At 37.3% G+C, this 23,882-nt stretch overlaps 1 protein-coding gene across 1 annotated transcript in view; it reads right to left on the reverse strand.

The window, feature by feature from the left end:
- Nucleotides 1-23,356, reverse strand: part of LOC140436091 (uncharacterized) — a 56,711-nt gene extending 33,355 nt beyond the window's left edge. Inside the window, exons 1-2 of the mRNA XM_072524799.1 lie at nt 23,134-23,356; nt 22,913-23,013 (exon numbers count right to left, since the gene is read on the reverse strand). Of these exons, the coding sequence (XP_072380900.1) occupies nt 22,913-23,013; nt 23,134-23,356 (324 nt within the window). The remainder of the gene's footprint in view (nt 1-22,912; nt 23,014-23,133) is intronic.
- Between the last annotated feature and the right edge of the window lie 526 nt (nt 23,357-23,882).

Here is a 23,882-nt window from a genome sequence, read left to right on the forward strand (position 1 = left end):
AAAGCGTGTTCGGCAACGGCAGATTTGTCGATATGTCCTAAACGACAATGGCTTTTATGTTCATTTATCCTGGTGTTGGTGTGTCTTTTTGTGGTTCCCACATATACCATTCCACATGTGCATGGTATTCGGTATACTCCGGCCGTTGCTAATGGGTCGCGTTTGTCTTTTACCGATCTTAAACAATCCTTGATCTTCTTTGTAGGTCTGAAGATGGTCTTTATGTTGGCTTTCTTGAGTATTCGCCCAATTCTGTCCGTTACCCCCGATATATAGGGCAAGAACGCTTTCCCTTTACATTCTGTTTCTTCGTCCCTTCTTCTAGATACGTTGTTCATCGCCTTGTGTATTTCTCTTCTGGTGTACCCATTAGAGGTGAGCGCTTTTTCAATATAAAGAAGTTCACTTTGGAGATGTTGTGGTTCACAAATTCTCTTCGCCCTCTCTGCCAAAGTTTTGATGATACCTTGTTTTTGGCTAGGATGATGATTTGAGTTCCTGTTTAAGTATCTGTCTGTGTGTGTAGGTTTTCGATACACTTTATGTCCTAAGTGACCTTCCTTTCGATTTACTAATACATCCAGGAACGCTAGTTGTTGAGCTTTTTCTGTTTCCATCGTAAATTGAATATTTGGATGTAGTGTATTTATATAAGCCAGGAAATCGTTTAGTTTTTCTGCTCCGTGACCCCAAATCACAAAGGTGTCATCAACGTATCTGAACCATACCCTAGGCTTGTATGCTGAGTCCATTATCTTCTTCTCTAAATGCTCCATGAAAAGGTTGGCTACGACCGGGCTTAGTGGGCTTCCCATTGCTACTCCATCCATCTGTTCATAAATTTGGTCTTCCCATGAAAAGTATGTGGTAGTTAGGCAAATACGGTATAATTCCACCATATCCTTGGAAACTAGTCCCTCAATTAAATTCAGAACGTCTTCTAGGGGGACTCTTGTAAATAGGGAAACCACATCAAAACTAACAAGAATGTCAGATTCCTGCAAAGTTATTCCTTTGATCTTCTCAATAAAATGGGCGGAGTCTTTTACAAAGGCATCGTTTTTTCCTATATGTGGTTGTAAAATATCGGCCAGATGTTTTGCAAGGCTGTAAGACGGAGATCCTATGGAGCTCACAATAGGGCGGAGAGGTACATCGTCTTTGTGTATTTTCGGCAAGCCATACAAGCGTGGTGGGACTGCTTCGCTGTTGCATATTCTTGGCTTTATCTCCTCTGGTATGGACGAAGATTTAATAAGTCTGTTGATTTTCCGTAGGGTGACTGCTGTGGGATCTTTTTTAAGTTTCTTATAAACCGCAGGATCTAGAAGATTTTGTATTTTCGTTTTGTAGTCGGCTGTCTTCATTACGATCGTGGCGTTTCCCTTGTCTGCTGGTAAAATTACAACATCTTTGTCTGCGTTTAACGATTTTATGGCACGTATTTCTTGGTGGCTCAAATTATTTTTCGGTGTCTTAGCTTTATGCAAAATTCTTGCTGATTCTGTCCTTATTTCTTCAGCTGCTTCGATTGGTAAGTTGCGGATCGCAGACTCTATATTAGCGATGATGTCTTCTTTGGGTATAACTTTAGGCACAATCGCAAAATTTCCCCCTTTGGCTAACAATGATGTTTCAGCTGAAGTTAAAACTTTATCTGAAAGATTGACCACTGTTCTTTCTGTGTTTTGTTTTGATTCTACCTCCTTATGTTTGGTTAAGCGTTCGTATTTGTTTTTCTGGCGTTCAGTGTTCCTTTCTAGTTCATTTTCCATTTTTCTGTAACAAATGGATTCAATTTTATTCCAATCTTCATATTTCAACCTGCTGCTCAAAACGTAAAACAAATCTAGAAGCTCTTTGTCAACCTTCGCCAAATTTCGTCTGGTGTCATGTATTCGTTCTCGTAATAGTGCTTTTTCCATGCGTGTATATACTCTATTGGCTTGACTTGTTCTGATGGATCGATTCGTTCGTAAGAAGTTCGGTAGTACCCCGTTGTCTCGACATCGTGATAGAAAAGCTAACGACGCAAGAAGTTGAGCTTTCTTCTTCCGTAGACAATCTAGTCTTCTGTAGTATGTAGTTACCTCCTCCCCGTAGAGGCGACTGATAAATTGCGTTAGGCTTTCACGGCCATCGTCTAACTTATTAAACTGTTTATTCGGGCTGTTGGGCCGTTGTCTTCTGTTGAGATTTGTTCTCGACGTTTCGCCAACACTAGGGGTTGGCATCTTCTGGAGATGTTGATGCTTCGCTTGTAAGCAGAAACTGACGACGCGTTGTACTACGGAGGCAATATTTATAATTCCCACTCGCCTCCCCTCCACTGGTTTCGGCTTGAGGGGGCGTGTCGTTGTTTATAGTAGCTTTTCTATCTCCGTGTTTGGCGGGAAGGGCGTTTGTGGATTTTAATACTGGTATCCATGTTTTGTTGATTTTTAGTCCTTCTTCTATCCTATTGAAATTGTTTGGGTGCTTGTATATTTCCACCGCTTCCCGATATAACCGTGGGTAGTACTGTGAAGTTTTGTCCAGCATCTGTGTTTCTTCAAATAGTATTCGATGTTCTCCGCTTCCCAAAGCGTGTTCGGCAACGGCAGATTTGTCGATATGTCCTAAACGACAATGGCTTTTATGTTCATTTATCCTGGTGTTGGTGTGTCTTTTTGTGGTTCCCACATATACCATTCCACATGTGCATGGTATTCGGTATACTCCGGCCGTTGCTAATGGGTCGCGTTTGTCTTTTACCGATCTTAAACAATCCTTGATCTTCTTTGTAGGTCTGAAGATGGTCTTTATGTTGGCTTTCTTGAGTATTCGCCCAATTCTGTCCGTTACCCCCGATATATAGGGCAAGAACGCTTTCCCTTTACATTCTGTTTCTTCGTCCCTTCTTCTAGATACGTTGTTCATCGCCTTGTGTATTTCTCTTCTGGTGTACCCATTAGAGGTGAGCGCTTTTTCAATATAAAGAAGTTCACTTTGGAGATGTTGTGGTTCACAAATTCTCTTCGCCCTCTCTGCCAAAGTTTTGATGATACCTTGTTTTTGGCTAGGATGATGATTTGAGTTCCTGTTTAAGTATCTGTCTGTGTGTGTAGGTTTTCGATACACTTTATGTCCTAAGTGACCTTCCTTTCGATTTACTAATACATCCAGGAACGCTAGTTGTTGAGCTTTTTCTGTTTCCATCGTAAATTGAATATTTGGATGTAGTGTATTTATATAAGCCAGGAAATCGTTTAGTTTTTCTGCTCCGTGACCCCAAATCACAAAGGTGTCATCAACGTATCTGAACCATACCCTAGGCTTGTATGCTGAGTCCATTATCTTCTTCTCTAAATGCTCCATGAAAAGGTTGGCTACGACCGGGCTTAGTGGGCTTCCCATTGCTACTCCATCCATCTGTTCATAAATTTGGTCTTCCCATGAAAAGTATGTGGTAGTTAGGCAAATACGGTATAATTCCACCATATCCTTGGAAACTAGTCCCTCAATTAAATTCAGAACGTCTTCTAGGGGGACTCTTGTAAATAGGGAAACCACATCAAAACTAACAAGAATGTCAGATTCCTGCAAAGTTATTCCTTTGATCTTCTCAATAAAATGGGCGGAGTCTTTTACAAAGGCATCGTTTTTTCCTATATGTGGTTGTAAAATATCGGCCAGATGTTTTGCAAGGCTGTAAGACGGAGATCCTATGGAGCTCACAATAGGGCGGAGAGGTACATCGTCTTTGTGTATTTTCGGCAAGCCATACAAGCGTGGTGGGACTGCTTCGCTGTTGCATATTCTTGGCTTTATCTCCTCTGGTATGGACGAAGATTTAATAAGTCTGTTGATTTTCCGTAGGGTGACTGCTGTGGGATCTTTTTTAAGTTTCTTATAAACCGCAGGATCTAGAAGATTTTGTATTTTCGTTTTGTAGTCGGCTGTCTTCATTACGATCGTGGCGTTTCCCTTGTCTGCTGGTAAAATTACAACATCTTTGTCTGCGTTTAACGATTTTATGGCACGTATTTCTTGGTGGCTCAAATTATTTTTCGGTGTCTTAGCTTTATGCAAAATTCTTGCTGATTCTGTCCTTATTTCTTCAGCTGCTTCGATTGGTAAGTTGCGGATCGCAGACTCTATATTAGCGATGATGTCTTCTTTGGGTATAACTTTAGGCACAATCGCAAAATTTCCCCCTTTGGCTAACAATGATGTTTCAGCTGAAGTTAAAACTTTATCTGAAAGATTGACCACTGTTCTTTCTGTGTTTTGTTTTGATTCTACCTCCTTATGTTTGGTTAAGCGTTCGTATTTGTTTTTCTGGCGTTCAGTGTTCCTTTCTAGTTCATTTTCCATTTTTCTGTAACAAATGGATTCAATTTTATTCCAATCTTCATATTTCAACCTGCTGCTCAAAACGTAAAACAAATCTAGAAGCTCTTTGTCAACCTTCGCCAAATTTCGTCTGGTGTCATGTATTCGTTCTCGTAATAGTGCTTTTTCCATGCGTGTATATACTCTATTGGCTTGACTTGTTCTGATGGATCGATTCGTTCGTAAGAAGTTCGGTAGTACCCCGTTGTCTCGACATCGTGATAGAAAAGCTAACGACGCAAGAAGTTGAGCTTTCTTCTTCCGTAGACAATCTAGTCTTCTGTAGTATGTAGTTACCTCCTCCCCGTAGAGGCGACTGATAAATTGCGTTAGGCTTTCACGGCCATCGTCTAACTTATTAAACTGTTTATTCGGGCTGTTGGGCCGTTGTCTTCTGTTGAGATTTGTTCTCGACGTTTCGCCAACACTAGGGGTTGGCATCTTCTGGAGATGTTGATGCTTCGCTTGTAAGCAGAAACTGACGACGCGTTGTACTACGGAGGCAATATTTATAATTCCTACTCGCCTCCCCTCCACTGGTTTCGGCTTGAGGGGGCGTGTCGTTGTTTATAGTAGCTTTTCTATCTCCGTGTTTGGCGGGAAGGGCGTTTGTGGATTTTAATACTGGTATCCATGTTTTGTTGATTTTTAGTCCTTCTTCTATCCTATTGAAATTGTTTGGGTGCTTGTATATTTCCACCGCTTCCCGATATAACCGTGGGTAGTACTGTGAAGTTTTGTCCAGCATCTGTGTTTCTTCAAATAGTATTCGATGTTCTCCGCTTCCCAAAGCGTGTTCGGCAACGGCAGATTTGTCGATATGTCCTAAACGACAATGGCTTTTATGTTCATTTATCCTGGTGTTGGTGTGTCTTTTTGTGGTTCCCACATATACCATTCCACATGTGCATGGTATTCGGTATACTCCGGCCGTTGCTAATGGGTCGCGTTTGTCTTTTACCGATCTTAAACAATCCTTGATCTTCTTTGTAGGTCTGAAGATGGTCTTTATGTTGGCTTTCTTGAGTATTCGCCCAATTCTGTCCGTTACCCCCGATATATAGGGCAAGAACGCTTTCCCTTTACATTCTGTTTCTTCGTCCCTTCTTCTAGATACGTTGTTCATCGCCTTGTGTATTTCTCTTCTGGTGTACCCATTAGAGGTGAGCGCTTTTTCAATATAAATAAGTTCACTTTGGAGATGTTGTGGTTCACAAATTCTCTTCGCCCTCTCTGCCAAAGTTTTGATGATACCTTGTTTTTGGCTAGGATGATGATTTGAGTTCCTGTTTAAGTATCTGTCTGTGTGTGTAGGTTTTCGATACACTTTATGTCCTAAGTGACCTTCCTTTCGATTTACTAATACATCCAGGAACGCTAGTTGTTGAGCTTTTTCTGTTTCCATCGTAAATTGAATATTTGGATGTAGTGTATTTATATAAGCCAGGAAATCGTTTAGTTTTTCTGCTCCGTGACCCCAAATCACAAAGGTGTCATCAACGTATCTGAACCATACCCTAGGCTTGTATGCTGAGTCCATTATCTTCTTCTCTAAATGCTCCATGAAAAGGTTGGCTACGACCGGGCTTAGTTGGCTTCCCATTGCTACTCCATCCATCTGTTCATAAATTTGGTCTTCCCATGAAAAGTATGTGGTAGTTAGGCAAATACGGTATAATTCCACCATATCCTTGGAAACTAGTCCCTCAATTAAATTCAGAACGTCTTCTAGGGGGACTCTTGTAAATAGGGAAACCACATCAAAACTAACAAGAATGTCAGATTCCTGCAAAGTTATTCCTTTGATCTTCTCAATAAAATGGGCGGAGTCTTTTACAAAGGCATCGTTTTTTCCTATATGTGGTTGTAAAATATCGGCCAGATGTTTTGCAAGGCTGTAAGACGGAGATCCTATGGAGCTCACAATAGGGCGGAGAGGTACATCGTCTTTGTGTATTTTCGGCAAGCCATACAAGCGTGGTGGGACTGCTTCGCTGTTGCATATTCTTGGCTTTATCTCCTCTGGTATGGACGGAGATTTAATAAGTCTGTTGATTTTCCGTAGGGTGACTGCTGTGGGATCTTTTTTAAGTTTCTTATAAACCGCAGGATCTAGAAGATTTTGTATTTTCGTTTTGTAGTCGGCTGTCTTCATTACGATCGTGGCGTTTCCCTTGTCTGCTGGTAAAATTACAACATCTTTGTCTGCGTTTAACGATTTTATGGCACGTATTTCTTGGTGGCTCAAATTATTTTTCGGTGTCTTAGCTTTATGCAAAATTCTTGCTGATTCTGTCCTTATTTCTTCAGCTGCTTCGATTGGTAAGTTGCGGATCGCAGACTCTATATTAGCGATGATGTCTTCTTTGGGTATAACTTTAGGCACAATCGCAAAATTTCCCCCTTTGGCTAACAATGATGTTTCAGCTGAAGTTAAAACTTTATCTGAAAGATTGACCACTGTTCTTTCTGTGTTTTGTTTTGATTCTACCTCCTTATGTTTGGTTAAGCGTTCGTATTTGTTTTTCTGGCGTTCAGTGTTCCTTTCTAGTTCATTTTCCATTTTTCTGTAACAAATGGATTCAATTTTATTCCAATCTTCATATTTCAACCTGCTGCTCAAAACGTAAAACAAATCTAGAAGCTCTTTGTCAACCTTCGCCAAATTTCGTCTGGTGTCATGTATTCGTTCTCGTAATAGTGCTTTTTCCATGCGTGTATATACTCTATTGGCTTGACTTGTTCTGATGGATCGATTCGTTCGTAAGAAGTTCGGTAGTACCCCGTTGTCTCGACATCGTGATAGAAAAGCTAACGACGCAAGAAGTTGAGCTTTCTTCTTCCGTAGACAATCTAGTCTTCTGTAGTATGTAGTTACCTCCTCCCCGTAGAGGCGACTGATAAATTGCGTTAGGCTTTCACGGCCATCGTCTAACTTATTAAACTGTTTATTCGGGCTGTTGGGCCGTTGTCTTCTGTTGAGATTTGTTCTCGACGTTTCGCCAACACTAGGGGTTGGCATCTTCTGGAGATGTTGATGCTTCGCTTGTAAGCAGAAACTGACGACGCGTTGTACTACGGAGGCAATATTTATAATTCCCACTCGCCTCCCCTCCACTGGTTTCGGCTTGAGGGGGCGTGTCGTTGTTTATAGTAGCTTTTCTATCTCCGTGTTTGGCGGGAAGGGCGTTTGTGGATTTTAATACTGGTATCCATGTTTTGTTGATTTTTAGTCCTTCTTCTATCCTATTGAAATTGTTTGGGTGCTTGTATATTTCCACCGCTTCCCGATATAACCGTGGGTAGTACTGTGAAGTTTTGTCCAGCATCTGTGTTTCTTCAAATAGTATTCGATGTTCTCCGCTTCCCAAAGCGTGTTCGGCAACGGCAGATTTGTCGATATGTCCTAAACGACAATGGCTTTTATGTTCATTTATCCTGGTGTTGGTGTGTCTTTTTGTGGTTCCCACATATACCATTCCACATGTGCATGGTATTCGGTATACTCCGGCCGTTGCTAATGGAACGCTAGTTGTTGAGCTTTTTCTGTTTCCATCGTAAATTGAATATTTGGATGTAGTGTATTTATATAAGCCAGGAAATCGTTTAGTTTTTCTGCTCCGTGACCCCAAATCACAAAGGTGTCATCAACGTATCTGAACCATACCCTAGGCTTGTATGCTGAGTCCATTATCTTCTTCTCTAAATGCTCCATGAAAAGGTTCAACAACTAGCGTTCCTGGATGTATTAGTAAATCGAAAGGAAGGTCACTTAGGACATAAAGTGTATCGAAAACCTACACACACAGACAGATACTTAAACAGGAACTCAAATCATCATCCTAGCCAAAAACAAGGTATCATCAAAACTTTGGCAGAGAGGGCGAAGAGAATTTGTGAACCACAACATCTCCAAAGTGAACTTCTTTATATTGAAAAAGCGCTCACCTCTAATGGGTACACCAGAAGAGAAATACACAAGGCGATGAACAACGTATCTAGAAGAAGGGACGAAGAAACAGAATGTAAAGGGAAAGCGTTCTTGCCCTATATATCGGGGGTAACGGACAGAATTGGGCGAATACTCAAGAAAGCCAACATAAAGACCATCTTCAGACCTACAAAGAAGATCAAGGATTGTTTAAGATCGGTAAAAGACAAACGCGACCCATTAGCAACGGCCGGAGTATACCGAATACCATGCACATGTGGAATGGTATATGTGGGAACCACAAAAAGACACACCAACACCAGGATAAATGAACATAAAAGCCATTGTCGTTTAGGACATATCGACAAATCTGCCGTTGCCGAACACGCTTTGGGAAGCGGAGAACATCGAATACTATTTGAAGAAACACAGATGCTGGACAAAACTTCACAGTACTACCCACGGTTATATCGGGAAGCGGTGGAAATATACAAGCATATGTATGTATGTATATGTTTTGATGTGGTTTCCCTATTTACAAGAGTCCCCCTAGAAGACGTTCTGAATTTAATTGAGGGACTAGTTTCCAAGGATATGGTGGAATTATACCGTATTTGCCTAACTACCACATACTTTTCATGGGAAGACCAAATTTATGAACAGATGGATGGAGTAGCAATGGGAAGCCCACTAAGCCCGGTCGTAGCCAACCTTTTCATGGAGCATTTAGAGAAGAAGATAATGGACTCAGCATACAAGCCTAGGGTATGGTTCAGATACGTTGATGACACCTTTGTGATTTGGGGTCACGGAGCAGAAAAACTAAACGATTTCCTGGCTTATATAAATACACTACATCCAAATATTCAATTTACGATGGAAACAGAAAAAGCTCAACAACTAGCGTTCCTGGATGTATTAGTAAATCGAAAGGAAGGTCACTTAGGACATAAAGTGTATCGAAAACCTACACACACAGACAGATACTTAAACAGGAACTCAAATCATCATCCTAGCCAAAAACAAGGTATCATCAAAACTTTGGCAGAGAGGGCGAAGAGAATTTGTGAACCACAACATCTCCAAAGTGAACTTCTTTATATTGAAAAAGCGCTCACCTCTAATGGGTACACCAGAAGAGAAATACACAAGGCGATGAACAACGTATCTAGAAGAAGGGACGAAGAAACAGAATGTAAAGGGAAAGCGTTCTTGCCCTATATATCGGGGGTAACGGACAGAATTGGGCGAATACTCAAGAAAGCCAACATAAAGACCATCTTCAGACCTACAAAGAAGATCAAGGATTGTTTAAGATCGGTAAAAGACAAACGCGACCCATTAGCAACGGCCGGAGTATACCGAATACCATGCACATGTGGAATGGTATATGTGGGAACCACAAAAAGACACACCAACACCAGGATAAATGAACATAAAAGCCATTGTCGTTTAGGACATATCGACAAATCTGCCGTTGCCGAACACGCTTTGGGAAGCGGAGAACATCGAATACTATTTGAAGAAACACAGATGCTGGACAAAACTTCACAGTACTACCCACGGTTATATCGGGAAGCGGTGGAAATATACAAGCACCCAAACAATTTCAATAGGATAGAAGAAGGACTAAAAATCAACAAAACATGGATACCAGTATTAAAATCCACAAACGCCCTTCCCGCCAAACACGGAGATAGAAAAGCTACTATAAACAACGACACGCCCCCTCAAGCCGAAACCAGTGGAGGGGAGGCGAGTGGGAATTATAAATATTGCCTCCGTAGTACAACGCGTCGTCAGTTTCTGCTTACAAGCGAAGCATCAACATCTCCAGAAGATGCCAACCCCTAGTGTTGGCGAAACGTCGAGAACAAATCTCAACAGAAGACAACGGCCCAACAGCCCGAATAAACAGTTTAATAAGTTAGACGATGGCCGTGAAAGCCTAACGCAATTTATCAGTCGCCTCTACGGGGAGGAGGTAACTACATACTACAGAAGACTAGATTGTCTACGGAAGAAGAAAGCTCAACTTCTTGCGTCGTTAGCTTTTCTATCACGATGTCGAGACAACGGGGTACTACCGAACTTCTTACGAACGAATCGATCCATCAGAACAAGTCAAGCCAATAGAGTATATACACGCATGGAAAAAGCACTATTACGAGAACGAATACATGACACCAGACGAAATTTGGCGAAGGTTGACAAAGAGCTTCTAGATTTGTTTTACGTTTTGAGCAGCAGGTTGAAATATGAAGATTGGAATAAAATTGAATCCATTTGTTACAGAAAAATGGAAAATGAACTAGAAAGGAACACTGAACGCCAGAAAAACAAATACGAACGCTTAACCAAACATAAGGAGGTAGAATCAAAACAAAACACAGAAAGAACAGTGGTCAATCTTTCAGATAAAGTTTTAACTTCAGCTGAAACATCATTGTTAGCCAAAGGGGGAAATTTTGCGATTGTGCCTAAAGTTATACCCAAAGAAGACATCATCGCTGATATAGAGTCTGCGATCCGCAACTTACCAATCGAAGCAGCTGAAGAAATAAGGACAGAATCAGCAAGAATTTTGCATAAAGCTAAGACACCGAAAAATAATTTGAGCCACCAAGAAATACGTGCCATAAAATCGTTAAACGCAGACAAAGATGTTGTAATTTTACCAGCAGACAAGGGAAACGCCACGATCGTAATGAAGACAGCCGACTACAAAACGAAAATACAAAATCTTCTAGATCCTGCGGTTTATAAGAAACTTAAAAAAGATCCCACAGCAGTCACCCTACGGAAAATCAACAGACTTATTAAATCTTCGTCCATACCAGAGGAGATAAAGCCAAGAATATGCAACAGCGAAGCAGTCCCACCACGCTTGTATGGCTTGCCGAAAATACACAAAGACGATGTACCTCTCCGCCCTATTGTGAGCTCCATAGGATCTCCGTCTTACAGCCTTGCAAAACATCTGGCCGATATTTTACAACCACATATAGGAAAAAACGATGCCTTTGTAAAAGACTCCGCCCATTTTATTGAGAAGATCAAAGGAATAACTTTGCAGGAATCTGACATTCTTGTTAGTTTTGATGTGGTTTCCCTATTTACAAGAGTCCCCCTAGAAGACGTTCTGAATTTAATTGAGGGACTAGTTTCCAAGGATATGGTGGAATTATACCGTATTTGCCTAACTACCACATACTTTTCATGGGAAGACCAAATTTATGAACAGATGGATGGAGTAGCAATGGGAAGCCCACTAAGCCCGGTCGTAGCCAACCTTTTCATGGAGCATTTAGAGAAGAAGATAATGGACTCAGCATACAAGCCTAGGGTATGGTTCAGATACGTTGATGACACCTTTGTGATTTGGGGTCACGGAGCAGAAAAACTAAACGATTTCCTGGCTTATATAAATACACTACATCCAAATATTCAATTTACGATGGAAACAGAAAAAGCTCAACAACTAGCGTTCCTGGATGTATTAGTAAATCGAAAGGAAGGTCACTTAGGACATAAAGTGTATCGAAAACCTACACACACAGACAGATACTTAAACAGGAACTCAAATCATCATCCTAGCCAAAAACAAGGTATCATCAAAACTTTGGCAGAGAGGGCGAAGAGAATTTGTGAACCACAACATCTCCAAAGTGAACTTCTTTATATTGAAAAAGCGCTCACCTCTAATGGGTACACCAGAAGAGAAATACACAAGGCGATGAACAACGTATCTAGAAGAAGGGACGAAGAAACAGAATGTAAAGGGAAAGCGTTCTTGCCCTATATATCGGGGGTAACGGACAGAATTGGGCGAATACTCAAGAAAGCCAACATAAAGACCATCTTCAGACCTACAAAGAAGATCAAGGATTGTTTAAGATCGGTAAAAGACAAACGCGACCCATTAGCAACGGCCGGAGTATACCGAATACCATGCACATGTGGAATGGTATATGTGGGAACCACAAAAAGACACACCAACACCAGGATAAATGAACATAAAAGCCATTGTCGTTTAGGACATATCGACAAATCTGCCGTTGCCGAACACGCTTTGGGAAGCGGAGAACATCGAATACTATTTGAAGAAACACAGATGCTGGACAAAACTTCACAGTACTACCCACGGTTATATCGGGAAGCGGTGGAAATATACAAGCACCCAAACAATTTCAATAGGATAGAAGAAGGACTAAAAATCAACAAAACATGGATACCAGTATTAAAATCCACAAACGCCCTTCCCGCCAAACACGGAGATAGAAAAGCTACTATAAACAACGACACGCCCCCTCAAGCCGAAACCAGTGGAGGGGAGGCGAGTGGGAATTATAAATATTGCCTCCGTAGTACAACGCGTCGTCAGTTTCTGCTTACAAGCGAAGCATCAACATCTCCAGAAGATGCCAACCCCTAGTGTTGGCGAAACGTCGAGAACAAATCTCAACAGAAGACAACGGCCCAACAGCCCGAATAAACAGTTTAATAAGTTAGACGATGGCCGTGAAAGCCTAACGCAATTTATCAGTCGCCTCTACGGGGAGGAGGTAACTACATACTACAGAAGACTAGATTGTCTACGGAAGAAGAAAGCTCAACTTCTTGCGTCGTTAGCTTTTCTATCACGATGTCGAGACAACGGGGTACTACCGAACTTCTTACGAACGAATCGATCCATCAGAACAAGTCAAGCCAATAGAGTATATACACGCATGGAAAAAGCACTATTACGAGAACGAATACATGACACCAGACGAAATTTGGCGAAGGTTGACAAAGAGCTTCTAGATTTGTTTTACGTTTTGAGCAGCAGGTTGAAATATGAAGATTGGAATAAAATTGAATCCATTTGTTACAGAAAAATGGAAAATGAACTAGAAAGGAACACTGAACGCCAGAAAAACAAATACGAACGCTTAACCAAACATAAGGAGGTAGAATCAAAACAAAACACAGAAAGAACAGTGGTCAATCTTTCAGATAAAGTTTTAACTTCAGCTGAAACATCATTGTTAGCCAAAGGGGGAAATTTTGCGATTGTGCCTAAAGTTATACCCAAAGAAGACATCATCGCTAATATAGAGTCTGCGATCCGCAACTTACCAATCGAAGCAGCTGAAGAAATAAGGACAGAATCAGCAAGAATTTTGCATAAAGCTAAGACACCGAAAAATAATTTGAGCCACCAAGAAATACGTGCCATAAAATCGTTAAACGCAGACAAAGATGTTGTAATTTTACCAGCAGACAAGGGAAACGCCACGATCGTAATGAAGACAGCCGACTACAAAACGAAAATACAAAATCTTCTAGATCCTGCGGTTTATAAGAAACTTAAAAAAGATCCCACAGCAGTCACCCTACGGAAAATCAACAGACTTATTAAATCTTCGTCCATACCAGAGGAGATAAAGCCAAGAATATGCAACAGCGAAGCAGTCCCACCACGCTTGTATGGCTTGCCGAAAATACACAAAGACGATGTACCTCTCCGCCCTATTGTGAGCTCCATAGGATCTCCGTCTTACAGCCTTGCAAAACATCTGGCCGATATTTTACAACCACATATAGGAAAAAACGATGCCTTTGTAAAAGACTCCGCCCATTTTATTGAGAAGATCAAAGGAATAACTTTGCAGGAATCTGACATTCTTGTTAGTTTTGATGTGGTTTCCCTATTTACAAGAGTCCCCCTAGAAGACGTTCTGAATTTAATTGAGGGACTAGTTTCCAAGGATATGGTGGAATTATACCGTATTTGCCTAACTACCACATACTTTTCATGGGAAGACCAAATTTATGAACAGATGGATGGAGTAGCAATGGGAAGCCCACTAAGCCCGGTCGTAGCCAACCTTTTCATGGAGCATTTAGAGAAGAAGATAATGGACTCAGCATACAAGCCTAGGGTATGGTTCAGATACGTTGATGACACCTTTGTGATTTGGGGTCACGGAGCAGAAAAACTAAACGATTTCCTGGCTTATATAAATACACTACATCCAAATATTCAATTTACGATGGAAACAGAAAAAGCTCAACAACTAGCGTTCCTGGATGTATTAGTAAATCGAAAGGAAGGTCACTTAGGACATAAAGTGTATCGAAAACCTACACACACAGACAGATACTTAAACAGGAACTCAAATCATCATCCTAGCCAAAAACAAGGTATCATCAAAACTTTGGCAGAGAGGGCGAAGAGAATTTGTGAACCACAACATCTCCAAAGTGAACTTCTTTATATTGAAAAAGCGCTCACCTCTAATGGGTACACCAGAAGAGAAATACACAAGGCGATGAACAACGTATCTAGAAGAAGGGACGAAGAAACAGAATGTAAAGGGAAAGCGTTCTTGCCCTATATATCGGGGGTAACGGACAGAATTGGGCGAATACTCAAGAAAGCCAACATAAAGACCATCTTCAGACCTACAAAGAAGATCAAGGATTGTTTAAGATCGGTAAAAGACAAACGCGACCCATTAGCAACGGCCGGAGTATACCGAATACCATGCACATGTGGAATGGTATATGTGGGAACCACAAAAAGACACACCAACACCAGGATAAATGAACATAAAAGCCATTGTCGTTTAGGACATATCGACAAATCTGCCGTTGCCGAACACGCTTTGGGAAGCGGAGAACATCGAATACTATTTGAAGAAACACAGATGCTGGACAAAACTTCACAGTACTACCCACGGTTATATCGGGAAGCGGTGGAAATATACAAGCACCCAAACAATTTCAATAGGATAGAAGAAGGACTAAAAATCAACAAAACATGGATACCAGTATTAAAATCCACAAACGCCCTTCCCGCCAAACACGGAGATAGAAAAGCTACTATAAACAACGACACGCCCCCTCAAGCCGAAACCAGTGGAGGGGAGGCGGGTGGGAATTATAAATATTGCCTCCGTAGTACAACGCGTCGTCAGTTTCTGCTTACAAGCGAAGCATCAACATCTCCAGAAGATGCCAACCCCTAGTGTTGGCGAAACGTCGAGAACAAATCTCAACAGAAGACAACGGCCCAACAGCCCGAATAAACAGTTTAATAAGTTAGACGATGGCCGTGAAAGCCTAACGCAATTTATCAATACTAGTTCTTTTTGTAAATTTTTTATTTATGTTTAACTTTTAATGCAAAACGTCATAATATGAATAAACCCAATTGTACTGTTTTTATTCAATGGTACTTACTTAATTATTTTTCTGTACTTACAGACAAATCTAATATAAATGGCATTGCTGCGAATAGAAGAGCACTTGTGGAGTTCGAGAGAATTGCTTGCACTGCATAATTACACACATAAAGCGCTTCTATAAAATAAACCAAATAGAACATTAAAATTAGAGGTCCAAATAGTTCATTAAACTCTTTGCTACAATTGTTAATATTGGAATAAACATTCACTATATTATTAATATTTTCTAACATATCATCTTTTGATACATTGTATGAGCTTTTAAATATAAATAGTAACATTTTAGTGACATATTCAAGGTTTCTTGTCATTATCTGGGTTACTTCAATTAAAGTAACAACCATTATCAACATTTGAAACGCAGTATACAGCCAATGTATATTTGCAACTATTAAAAATATGTGAGCAGTATCTGTGAAAACAATAAATCCATGTGTCAATGTCGCGATATTTGTTATTAAAAATATTAGCTTTGCAAGAAGAACTTTTGCACTAAATTTAAAATCTTTGTCATTTGTTACAATGAGACATTCAATGAAGTCATCCCATTTATATCGGTTTTTGTTCATAATATATAGCGACATGAAAATATATATAACATAGCTAGATATATTCATCAGAGTTAGTAAAATTTGAAGTCCGAATTTTTCTTTAAATCCATACATGTAGGACATTTTTCGAAACGAAAAATATGATAATGTTGAATATATGATAAAAAAAAGTATGTTCATAAACTTCAACTTTGTGGGTATAACACCAAATATACAACCAATTGCCGCATATATATTCAGAAGAAACCTTTCCTTTTTATATTGTTTCTCCATATTTATAAATGATAATGGAATAAATTGTAGCTCTGACAAAAATTAGTTAATAAACTTAAAACATCGTTATTGAATAGTCGTAAATAAACTTAAATAATAAAACATAACGTCAATCGATTAATATTTAATGCGAGAGGTAGGGTTAGTAAATTAATTAGTAATGAATGGAAAATTGAATAATAAATTATGGAATTAACATTATGTCTCTTTCTTCTGGTTTTCTTTCACATATAAATATTTTTTCCTTATCAATAATCAGTGGCGGCTCGTGGTTTGAGAGACAAAGTCGGCAAGGTATTTTTTGTCTCCTCAGATAGGTATACCGTCTAATAAAGACTTCAATCATCATAGGAGATTTTTGTTTTTTGTTTTTTTTTGTTGTTTCCTATAAATTTAGAACCTAAACATGTTTATAAGGTAACTCTAGTCTACGTTGTTTGGAAGTAACAAAATGGGTTATAACGTCATCGTAAAATATATTAGAGTTTTAGAGAGATTTTAAAAGGTTTTTTTCTATTGGCATTTGAGACAAGCTTGACATTCTCTCTTGTTTCATGGTATTTTGACTTTCATTGATTCGACGAATCAAAACGAATACGTTTTGATTCTTTTGAGGCAAGAGAAATCTCGTTCATTTGAGGCAGACGTTAATCATGACAATAATTTATTAATTTCGGTAACAGTTTGTTGTAATGAATTTCAGTGTATAAAATTATACATATCTTGTAACTTATCCAATCTTCCGAAATTATTTGGATCAGCATATAAAACTTTTAATTCATTTTCTAATTTTATTTTATTAAAGAATGATGGATAATTTTTAATTAACCTGTCTAATAAATATCTTGGAAATTCTTTGGCGTAATCCAAAATTTCAAAATATACTCGTTTTTCGAGATCTGTTTCTGTGTCATGCCTTTGTCTTTTTTTTGGGGGTTCGGAAATATCAAGCAAGTCCAAAACGTCAACTGATTTTGAACAACATTGAATATCAAATCGGTTTGGGTGTAAACACTTTCTTAAAAATATTTAAAAGTATGTTAAAAGAGTAATCATTTAAAAAAGTTTTCAAACCGATTGCTTCACGGATCGAGATATCATCACTTTCAAAATCGTCGCATTCAATAATAAAATCAAAAACTTCCAAAAGCTGTTTACGAAAATCTTCTACAGTGAAAACAAACCGAGATTTAAATTTCCATCGCGTCTGACAAACTGTTGGCATTTTTTTCGAAACAAACCGTTCTAAAACATTAGTCCGTTTAGGCGAGCTTGAGAAAAATTAATCGAATCCGTTTAAACTGGCAAAAAAAGACGACATTCTTTAATTTTTTTACATGTATCCTGCAAAACTAAATTCATTCTATGCGCATGACAGTGAGTAAATAAAGCTTGCGGTGCAATAGTTTTAACTTTTGCCTGGAGACCATTTAATTCACCAGACATCACGGCAGCGCCGTCATAAGTTTGCCCTACCAATTTATTTTTGATATCAAAAAATTTTAATCTGTCCTTTAAAACACCAAAAATATATTCTGCCTTATGGCTTTTACTCACGTCTGTAAAACCTAAAAACCTCTCATAGATATTACCACGTAACGCGCATCGAACAACAATTGATAATTGTGAATGACATGATATGTCGGTAGTTTCATCTACCTATAGTGAAAAGCAAATGGTTTCCTTAATCTCAGATTCAATAACGTTATGCAAAATGTAACTAATTGATTCTATTAATTCATTCTGGACTGTTTTAGATACACCGCTAAATGTCTTCGAATCAGAAAGTAAATTAGAAAATTCCAAATCGTATTTCTTAAACATTTTTATTAGTTCTCTATAATTACCTTGATCCTTGATTTAACGAATGCTCCGATTCATCGTGTCCCCTAAAAGATAATTCCTGACAACTTTAAAAAATTACAATATCAATTAAACGACGTAAAACAGCGTGATTATTTTTTACAATTTCGTTATGTTTAATAGCATTTTCACGTTGGGCATTATCTAATGAAACATAGATATTTTGCTTTCCAAATAAATCCAATTTAATCTGGCTGTAAGTATGATCTTTCAAAATATCATTTTTATGTAAAGCCCTAAATAATTCCTTTAAATTATCGTAACCAGATTCACACCACGGATTTCGATGTTTGCCCCTATTTGTCGAAAATAAAATGCATGGCCAACAGAAAAGTTTGTTTTTTATTTCACTCCCGGTAAGCCATGAGTACTTGCTGTACAAATTATCTGAAAGTGATCTATTACTTTTCTTACCCGCACTAATATTTATAAACCGGGACATTTTAGGCAAAGGACGCCCCTTATTTTTAATAACAATTTGTTCTTCGTATGGAATAGATGAAAATCCATTATGCAAAATATAATTTACAATATCAGACTTATCAATACTTACAGTTTCTCCCATGGTTTGCATTTTTTGAGTTAATTTACCTGAATTTGTTTACACTTTAATTAAAAAAAAACTTCTAATATATTAAAAAACCCTTTAACCTTTAGCTATTTACGGCAGACGTAACGTATCACAGTATTACTTTAGAAAATAAAAATAAATCACAGAAAGAAAGGCTAGTTCGTGCACTGAATATCAGTTCACTTTACTACTTACTTAAATAACATTTCATCCCGCGCTCGCAATGTACAGTTCGCGACCAATCACCAATCCAAATGAAGCATCGGCAAATTTAAATTTGCCGTACTTGGTAAATAAGTTCATATGGAAAGAAATGTATGTTTGGTTGCTAATCAACTAATATTCCCACAGGCGGATGGATGTCTCCGATATCGGATCATCAATTTGAAAAGTGTCTACGCAGGGATCACTTAACGCTCAGATTGGAGGAATTTTTTTTTAAAAACCATGAATAAAATTTAGTCTGGTCAAATTGGTCGAATTCTTTTTAAAACCATGAATAAAATTGTCTTTATTATCTCACAGATATTTTTTTATTTCACAAAAACAAATGACATCAACTGATTACCTGCCACAATTAATTATTGAAATACTGATTAAATTAGATATTAAAAAAATCTATAATATCTATAACGGTGTGGGTCGGCAGCTGCCGACCCTGCCGACCCTGACCGGCCGCCACTGTCAATAATTGCTACTTCAAACAATTGGATGAATGTACTCAGATACTCGTGTGTAATATGCATGTATTGTGTTACGATAGATAATGACGCATCATATGACTCAAAACTGTAAACATATTTATTACTAATATCCTTCTCATACAATTTTTTTCTAGATCATACACCAGCCGGCAGAAACCACAGGTAATAGCCGATGGGTACCCTGCGCTAAAAAAACCTGTTTACATTGATGGAATTCCTTCCTGATTAACGGTTATATATATATATATATATATATATATATATATATATATATATATATATATATATATATATAGACATTTTAGTTTTTGAGGAACAGTTAGTTTTTGAACATCGCGTCGAGTTTTTAAAATGTAACGCACGTATTATAATAAATGTAGATAAATTATATAATTATTAGTGTGAAATAAATTAGTTATATTGTACAAATAAAGACTTTAAATAAACTTGTAAGTGTTATAAGTGTAGAACCTTTGATAATAAATAAAAACAATAAATTAGATTAATAATAAAAAATATAACAATTGTCTCGTATCGATAAGTATAGGTAATGGATTTTGACAAGAGCTACGACCTTGTAAATAACAGGTAAACTTGTGTATTGCATCGGCATGACTCATAGCTCTTGTCAAAATCCATTACCTCTAAACTATGAATGGATTTATCGCCACCATAATAATGTGTAAACGAATTGGCGATATTTCTTTCGCGACTACATCTTGACCTTGGGAGAGGATTATATTATATTCGCCTAACAGAAAAGTAGAATATCAACACTACGGACGCGTGATATATTCATTCCCAAAATCTAGAGATGCTGAAGAGGTATCTCCTTGTTACAAAATCACTTATACTGTAACTGATTATATACAAAAGCGTATCAAAAGTAACAAGTAGAAACTCACAAGTAACGACAATCTACACCTCTAAACAAAGACGCATAATTTGCAGTTTTAACAGATATGGATTCAGTAATCCTTACGAATCACATTTATGTCTGTTGAATTTAATTAGGTATATAAATATAATTTTTACTTATATGTGTGTGTGTGTGTGTTGGTATAATTATAGTGTCGGTTTATAATTATAGTGTTATTTAAATAAACTTAGAACTGCGCACATTTTTAAGGTGTTTGCTGTTTTCTCTCAACTGAAGTAAGTAAATTTAATATTATTTTGACTCTATTATAATAATTGTTATGATGATAAAAGGGTTGCAAGTGTCAGTCCATAATTGAAAAGATATATTAAAAAGGTGTGCATCAATTCTTTTTTAGAAATGAAATTCCCACGATAGATAGAGTTTTACAACAGGTCAACGACGACCCAATCTACCTGATTTCAAACGTACTACTTTTTACAAGCTTTTGAAAAAACTTCAATTCAAATTTGAAAAACGTGACAGGAACAGTATGCTTACAGACAGAGATGACCTTGTAATCTGGAGAAGAGAATTTTTAAGGCAGATAAAAGATTATAGGAATGGCAATCGTAAAATATATTATTTAGATGAGACTTGGATTAACGCCGGTCATACTAAATGAAAAACATGGATTGATAAATCAGTCACCTCATAAAGACAAGCATTTTTGGATGGACTCTCGACAGGTCTGAAAAATCCATCATGTAATTCCTGGACCCCGTTGTCCAAATATTTTTCCTAGCAGGATGGCTTATAGAAGGGCATATCTGGATTCATTTCGCATAATGTATCCAAAGTACTGTAACTTTCGAGATTTTATGGTGGTCAGTACCTCTCGGTTCTTCTTCATTCTTCTGAGGACCTCCTCATTGGTGACTCGGTCAGTCCACGGGATTTTAAGTATTCTCCGATACAGCCACATCTCAAATGCTTCCAATTTTCTGCACATATCTTCGTTCAAGGTCCACGATTCAACGCCATAAAAAAGAATAGATTAGACGTAGCATCGCAGCATTCTTACTTTTATAGCAAGAGAGAGGTTGTGGCTCTGGAAGAAGGCCCCCATTCGGTTGAAGATGGATCTAGCTTTTGATGTGGAAATGAGTAGCAATGATAAATAAAAGATACGAAATTATTCGAAATTACATAAACAAAATGGAATATTTTAAAAATGAAAAACTGTAACCCATTTTACTCATTGTACCTATGTAGTTTTCCAGTACTTATTTTTCGTAATTGGATATTACTTATATGTAATACTAAAAAGTTTTTTTCATCATTTTCAAAGAAAACCTTTCGTTTTACATCCGCAAAGTATGTTCCTTTGTGCGTTGTCGGCTATGCAATATTGGGGACGATCTATCAATGGATTCATATATAGTTTTATCTCCTGAATCAAAATCTGAAAACGGCATTTTGATATGTCGAACCATCTTCGACATAACCGGCATCAAAGTCAAAAATAGTGACGTCACAATTCTTCTAAATATACATTCGTTTCTGCTGACACAAATAAATGTTAAATCGAAATCGAAACGTCGACTTAATAAATTTTATTTTTTAATGTTAATGTAATGTTAAATGTATAAGTCTATCTACCCAATAATATATGTATAAGTATTTTCCCTAACTTTTACACAAGAAGAGGTCTCCTTTTTATATCATTAATGATAATATTATTACTTATTTCCAAATATTGGTCTTAAAGCGTAAAATGTATAAAAACAACTTTCTATTTTTTGCCTTTTGATTAATACCACAATTATCTAATGATGTGTGAATGACAGTTTACAAAAACTAATATTAAAGTATACTTCTTTGGAAGATTAATCATTGATTACTATTATTTTAACAGTAATCCTAAAAATTATAAATTAATTCATTTCAAATTTAGATGTTATAGACTGCTAGAATCTTAATACAACCCTGTACAATTATATAAATATCAGATTTCGCGTGTTCTGTACATGCATTTCATGATGGCTACTTTTCTGTTAATGAATTTAGTTATAGTAAATATATATTAAATTGTTTCTACATATTTATTCACTTGTATTTACACTGGATAACTTAACTGGATGACATTACTTATTTAACGATTCCAATTACTTGTGTTTACATCTTAAATTACAACTAAAATTGACTACCAATCTATCTATATTATTACTGACCTCGATTCCTACTTTTATATTATATCAAAATGAGACGAATTTATTAGACGAAGATATTAGGGTAGGTCTATGTTCAACTTTGGAAGCAGAAGGCTGGATGATGAAGTACTCTTTTAAGTTTTGGTACATTTCCGTTTGATAGATAGTATTACTTATACACGTAAAATGTATAACCGATTAAGAAAATAATAGATGTTAAATAAGCGTCTTAATTCTTTTCGGAAATTTTGGACTTACATTTAACTTTTAATGCAAAAATCTCAGAATATATAAAAACACACTTCAAAAGCCTCAATTAATTATTTTTCAATACTTACAGACAAACCTAATACAAATGGCATTGAATCGAACAAAAGAGTATTTCCAGCAGAGTTCGCTAGAATAGCTTGTACCATCCAGTTACACACAGTAAGAGCTTCTACAAAATAAATCATATAGAACATTAGAATTAGCGATCCAAATAGTTCACTAAACTGTTCGGTACAATTTTTAATATTGGAGTAAACATTTTCTATATCGTTAATATTCTCGAACGTACCAACATTTGATCCATTGTATGGGCTTTGAAATATCAATAGTAACATTTTAGTGACATATTCAAGTTTTCTTGTTAATATCTGGGTTACTTCAATTACAATAACAACAGTTATCAACATTTGATACAAAGTGTACATCCAATATATATCTGCTGCTATTAAAAATATGGGAGAAGTGTCTGTGAACGTAATAGCTCCATGTGTCAATGTCGCGATACTTGTCATTAAAAATATTAGCTTTGCAACTAAAACTTTTGCACTAAATTTAAAATCTTTATCATTTATTACAGAGAGGCATGCAATGAAGTCATCCCATTTATATCGGTTTGAGTTCATAATATATAGCGACATAAAACTATATAAAATATAGCTATATGTATTGATCAGAGATAATACAACATGGAATCCGATTTTGTCGGCATTATACAATAGATAAGGCTGAGCTAGAAACAAACAATATGATAATGTTGAATATATGATTAAAAAAACTATGTTAAGTATCTTCCACTTTGTGGGTATAACACCAAATATACAACCAATTATTGCATATACATTCAGAAGAAACTGTTCTTTTTTGTATCGTTTTTCCATATTACAGGCGATTATGGACTAAACTGTAGCCCTGACAAAATTTATTTATCAGCCTTCAGAAAGTGTTTAACAAATTGTTCTTGAATAGCCGTAAATAAACACAACGTCAATCGATTAATATTTATTGTAATTTAATTAGAAATTAATGGAAAATTTGCCA

This window comes from Diabrotica undecimpunctata, chromosome 3 (assembly GCF_040954645.1).
Source record: "Diabrotica undecimpunctata isolate CICGRU chromosome 3, icDiaUnde3, whole genome shotgun sequence".
NCBI lineage: Eukaryota > Metazoa > Arthropoda > Insecta > Coleoptera > Chrysomelidae > Diabrotica > Diabrotica undecimpunctata.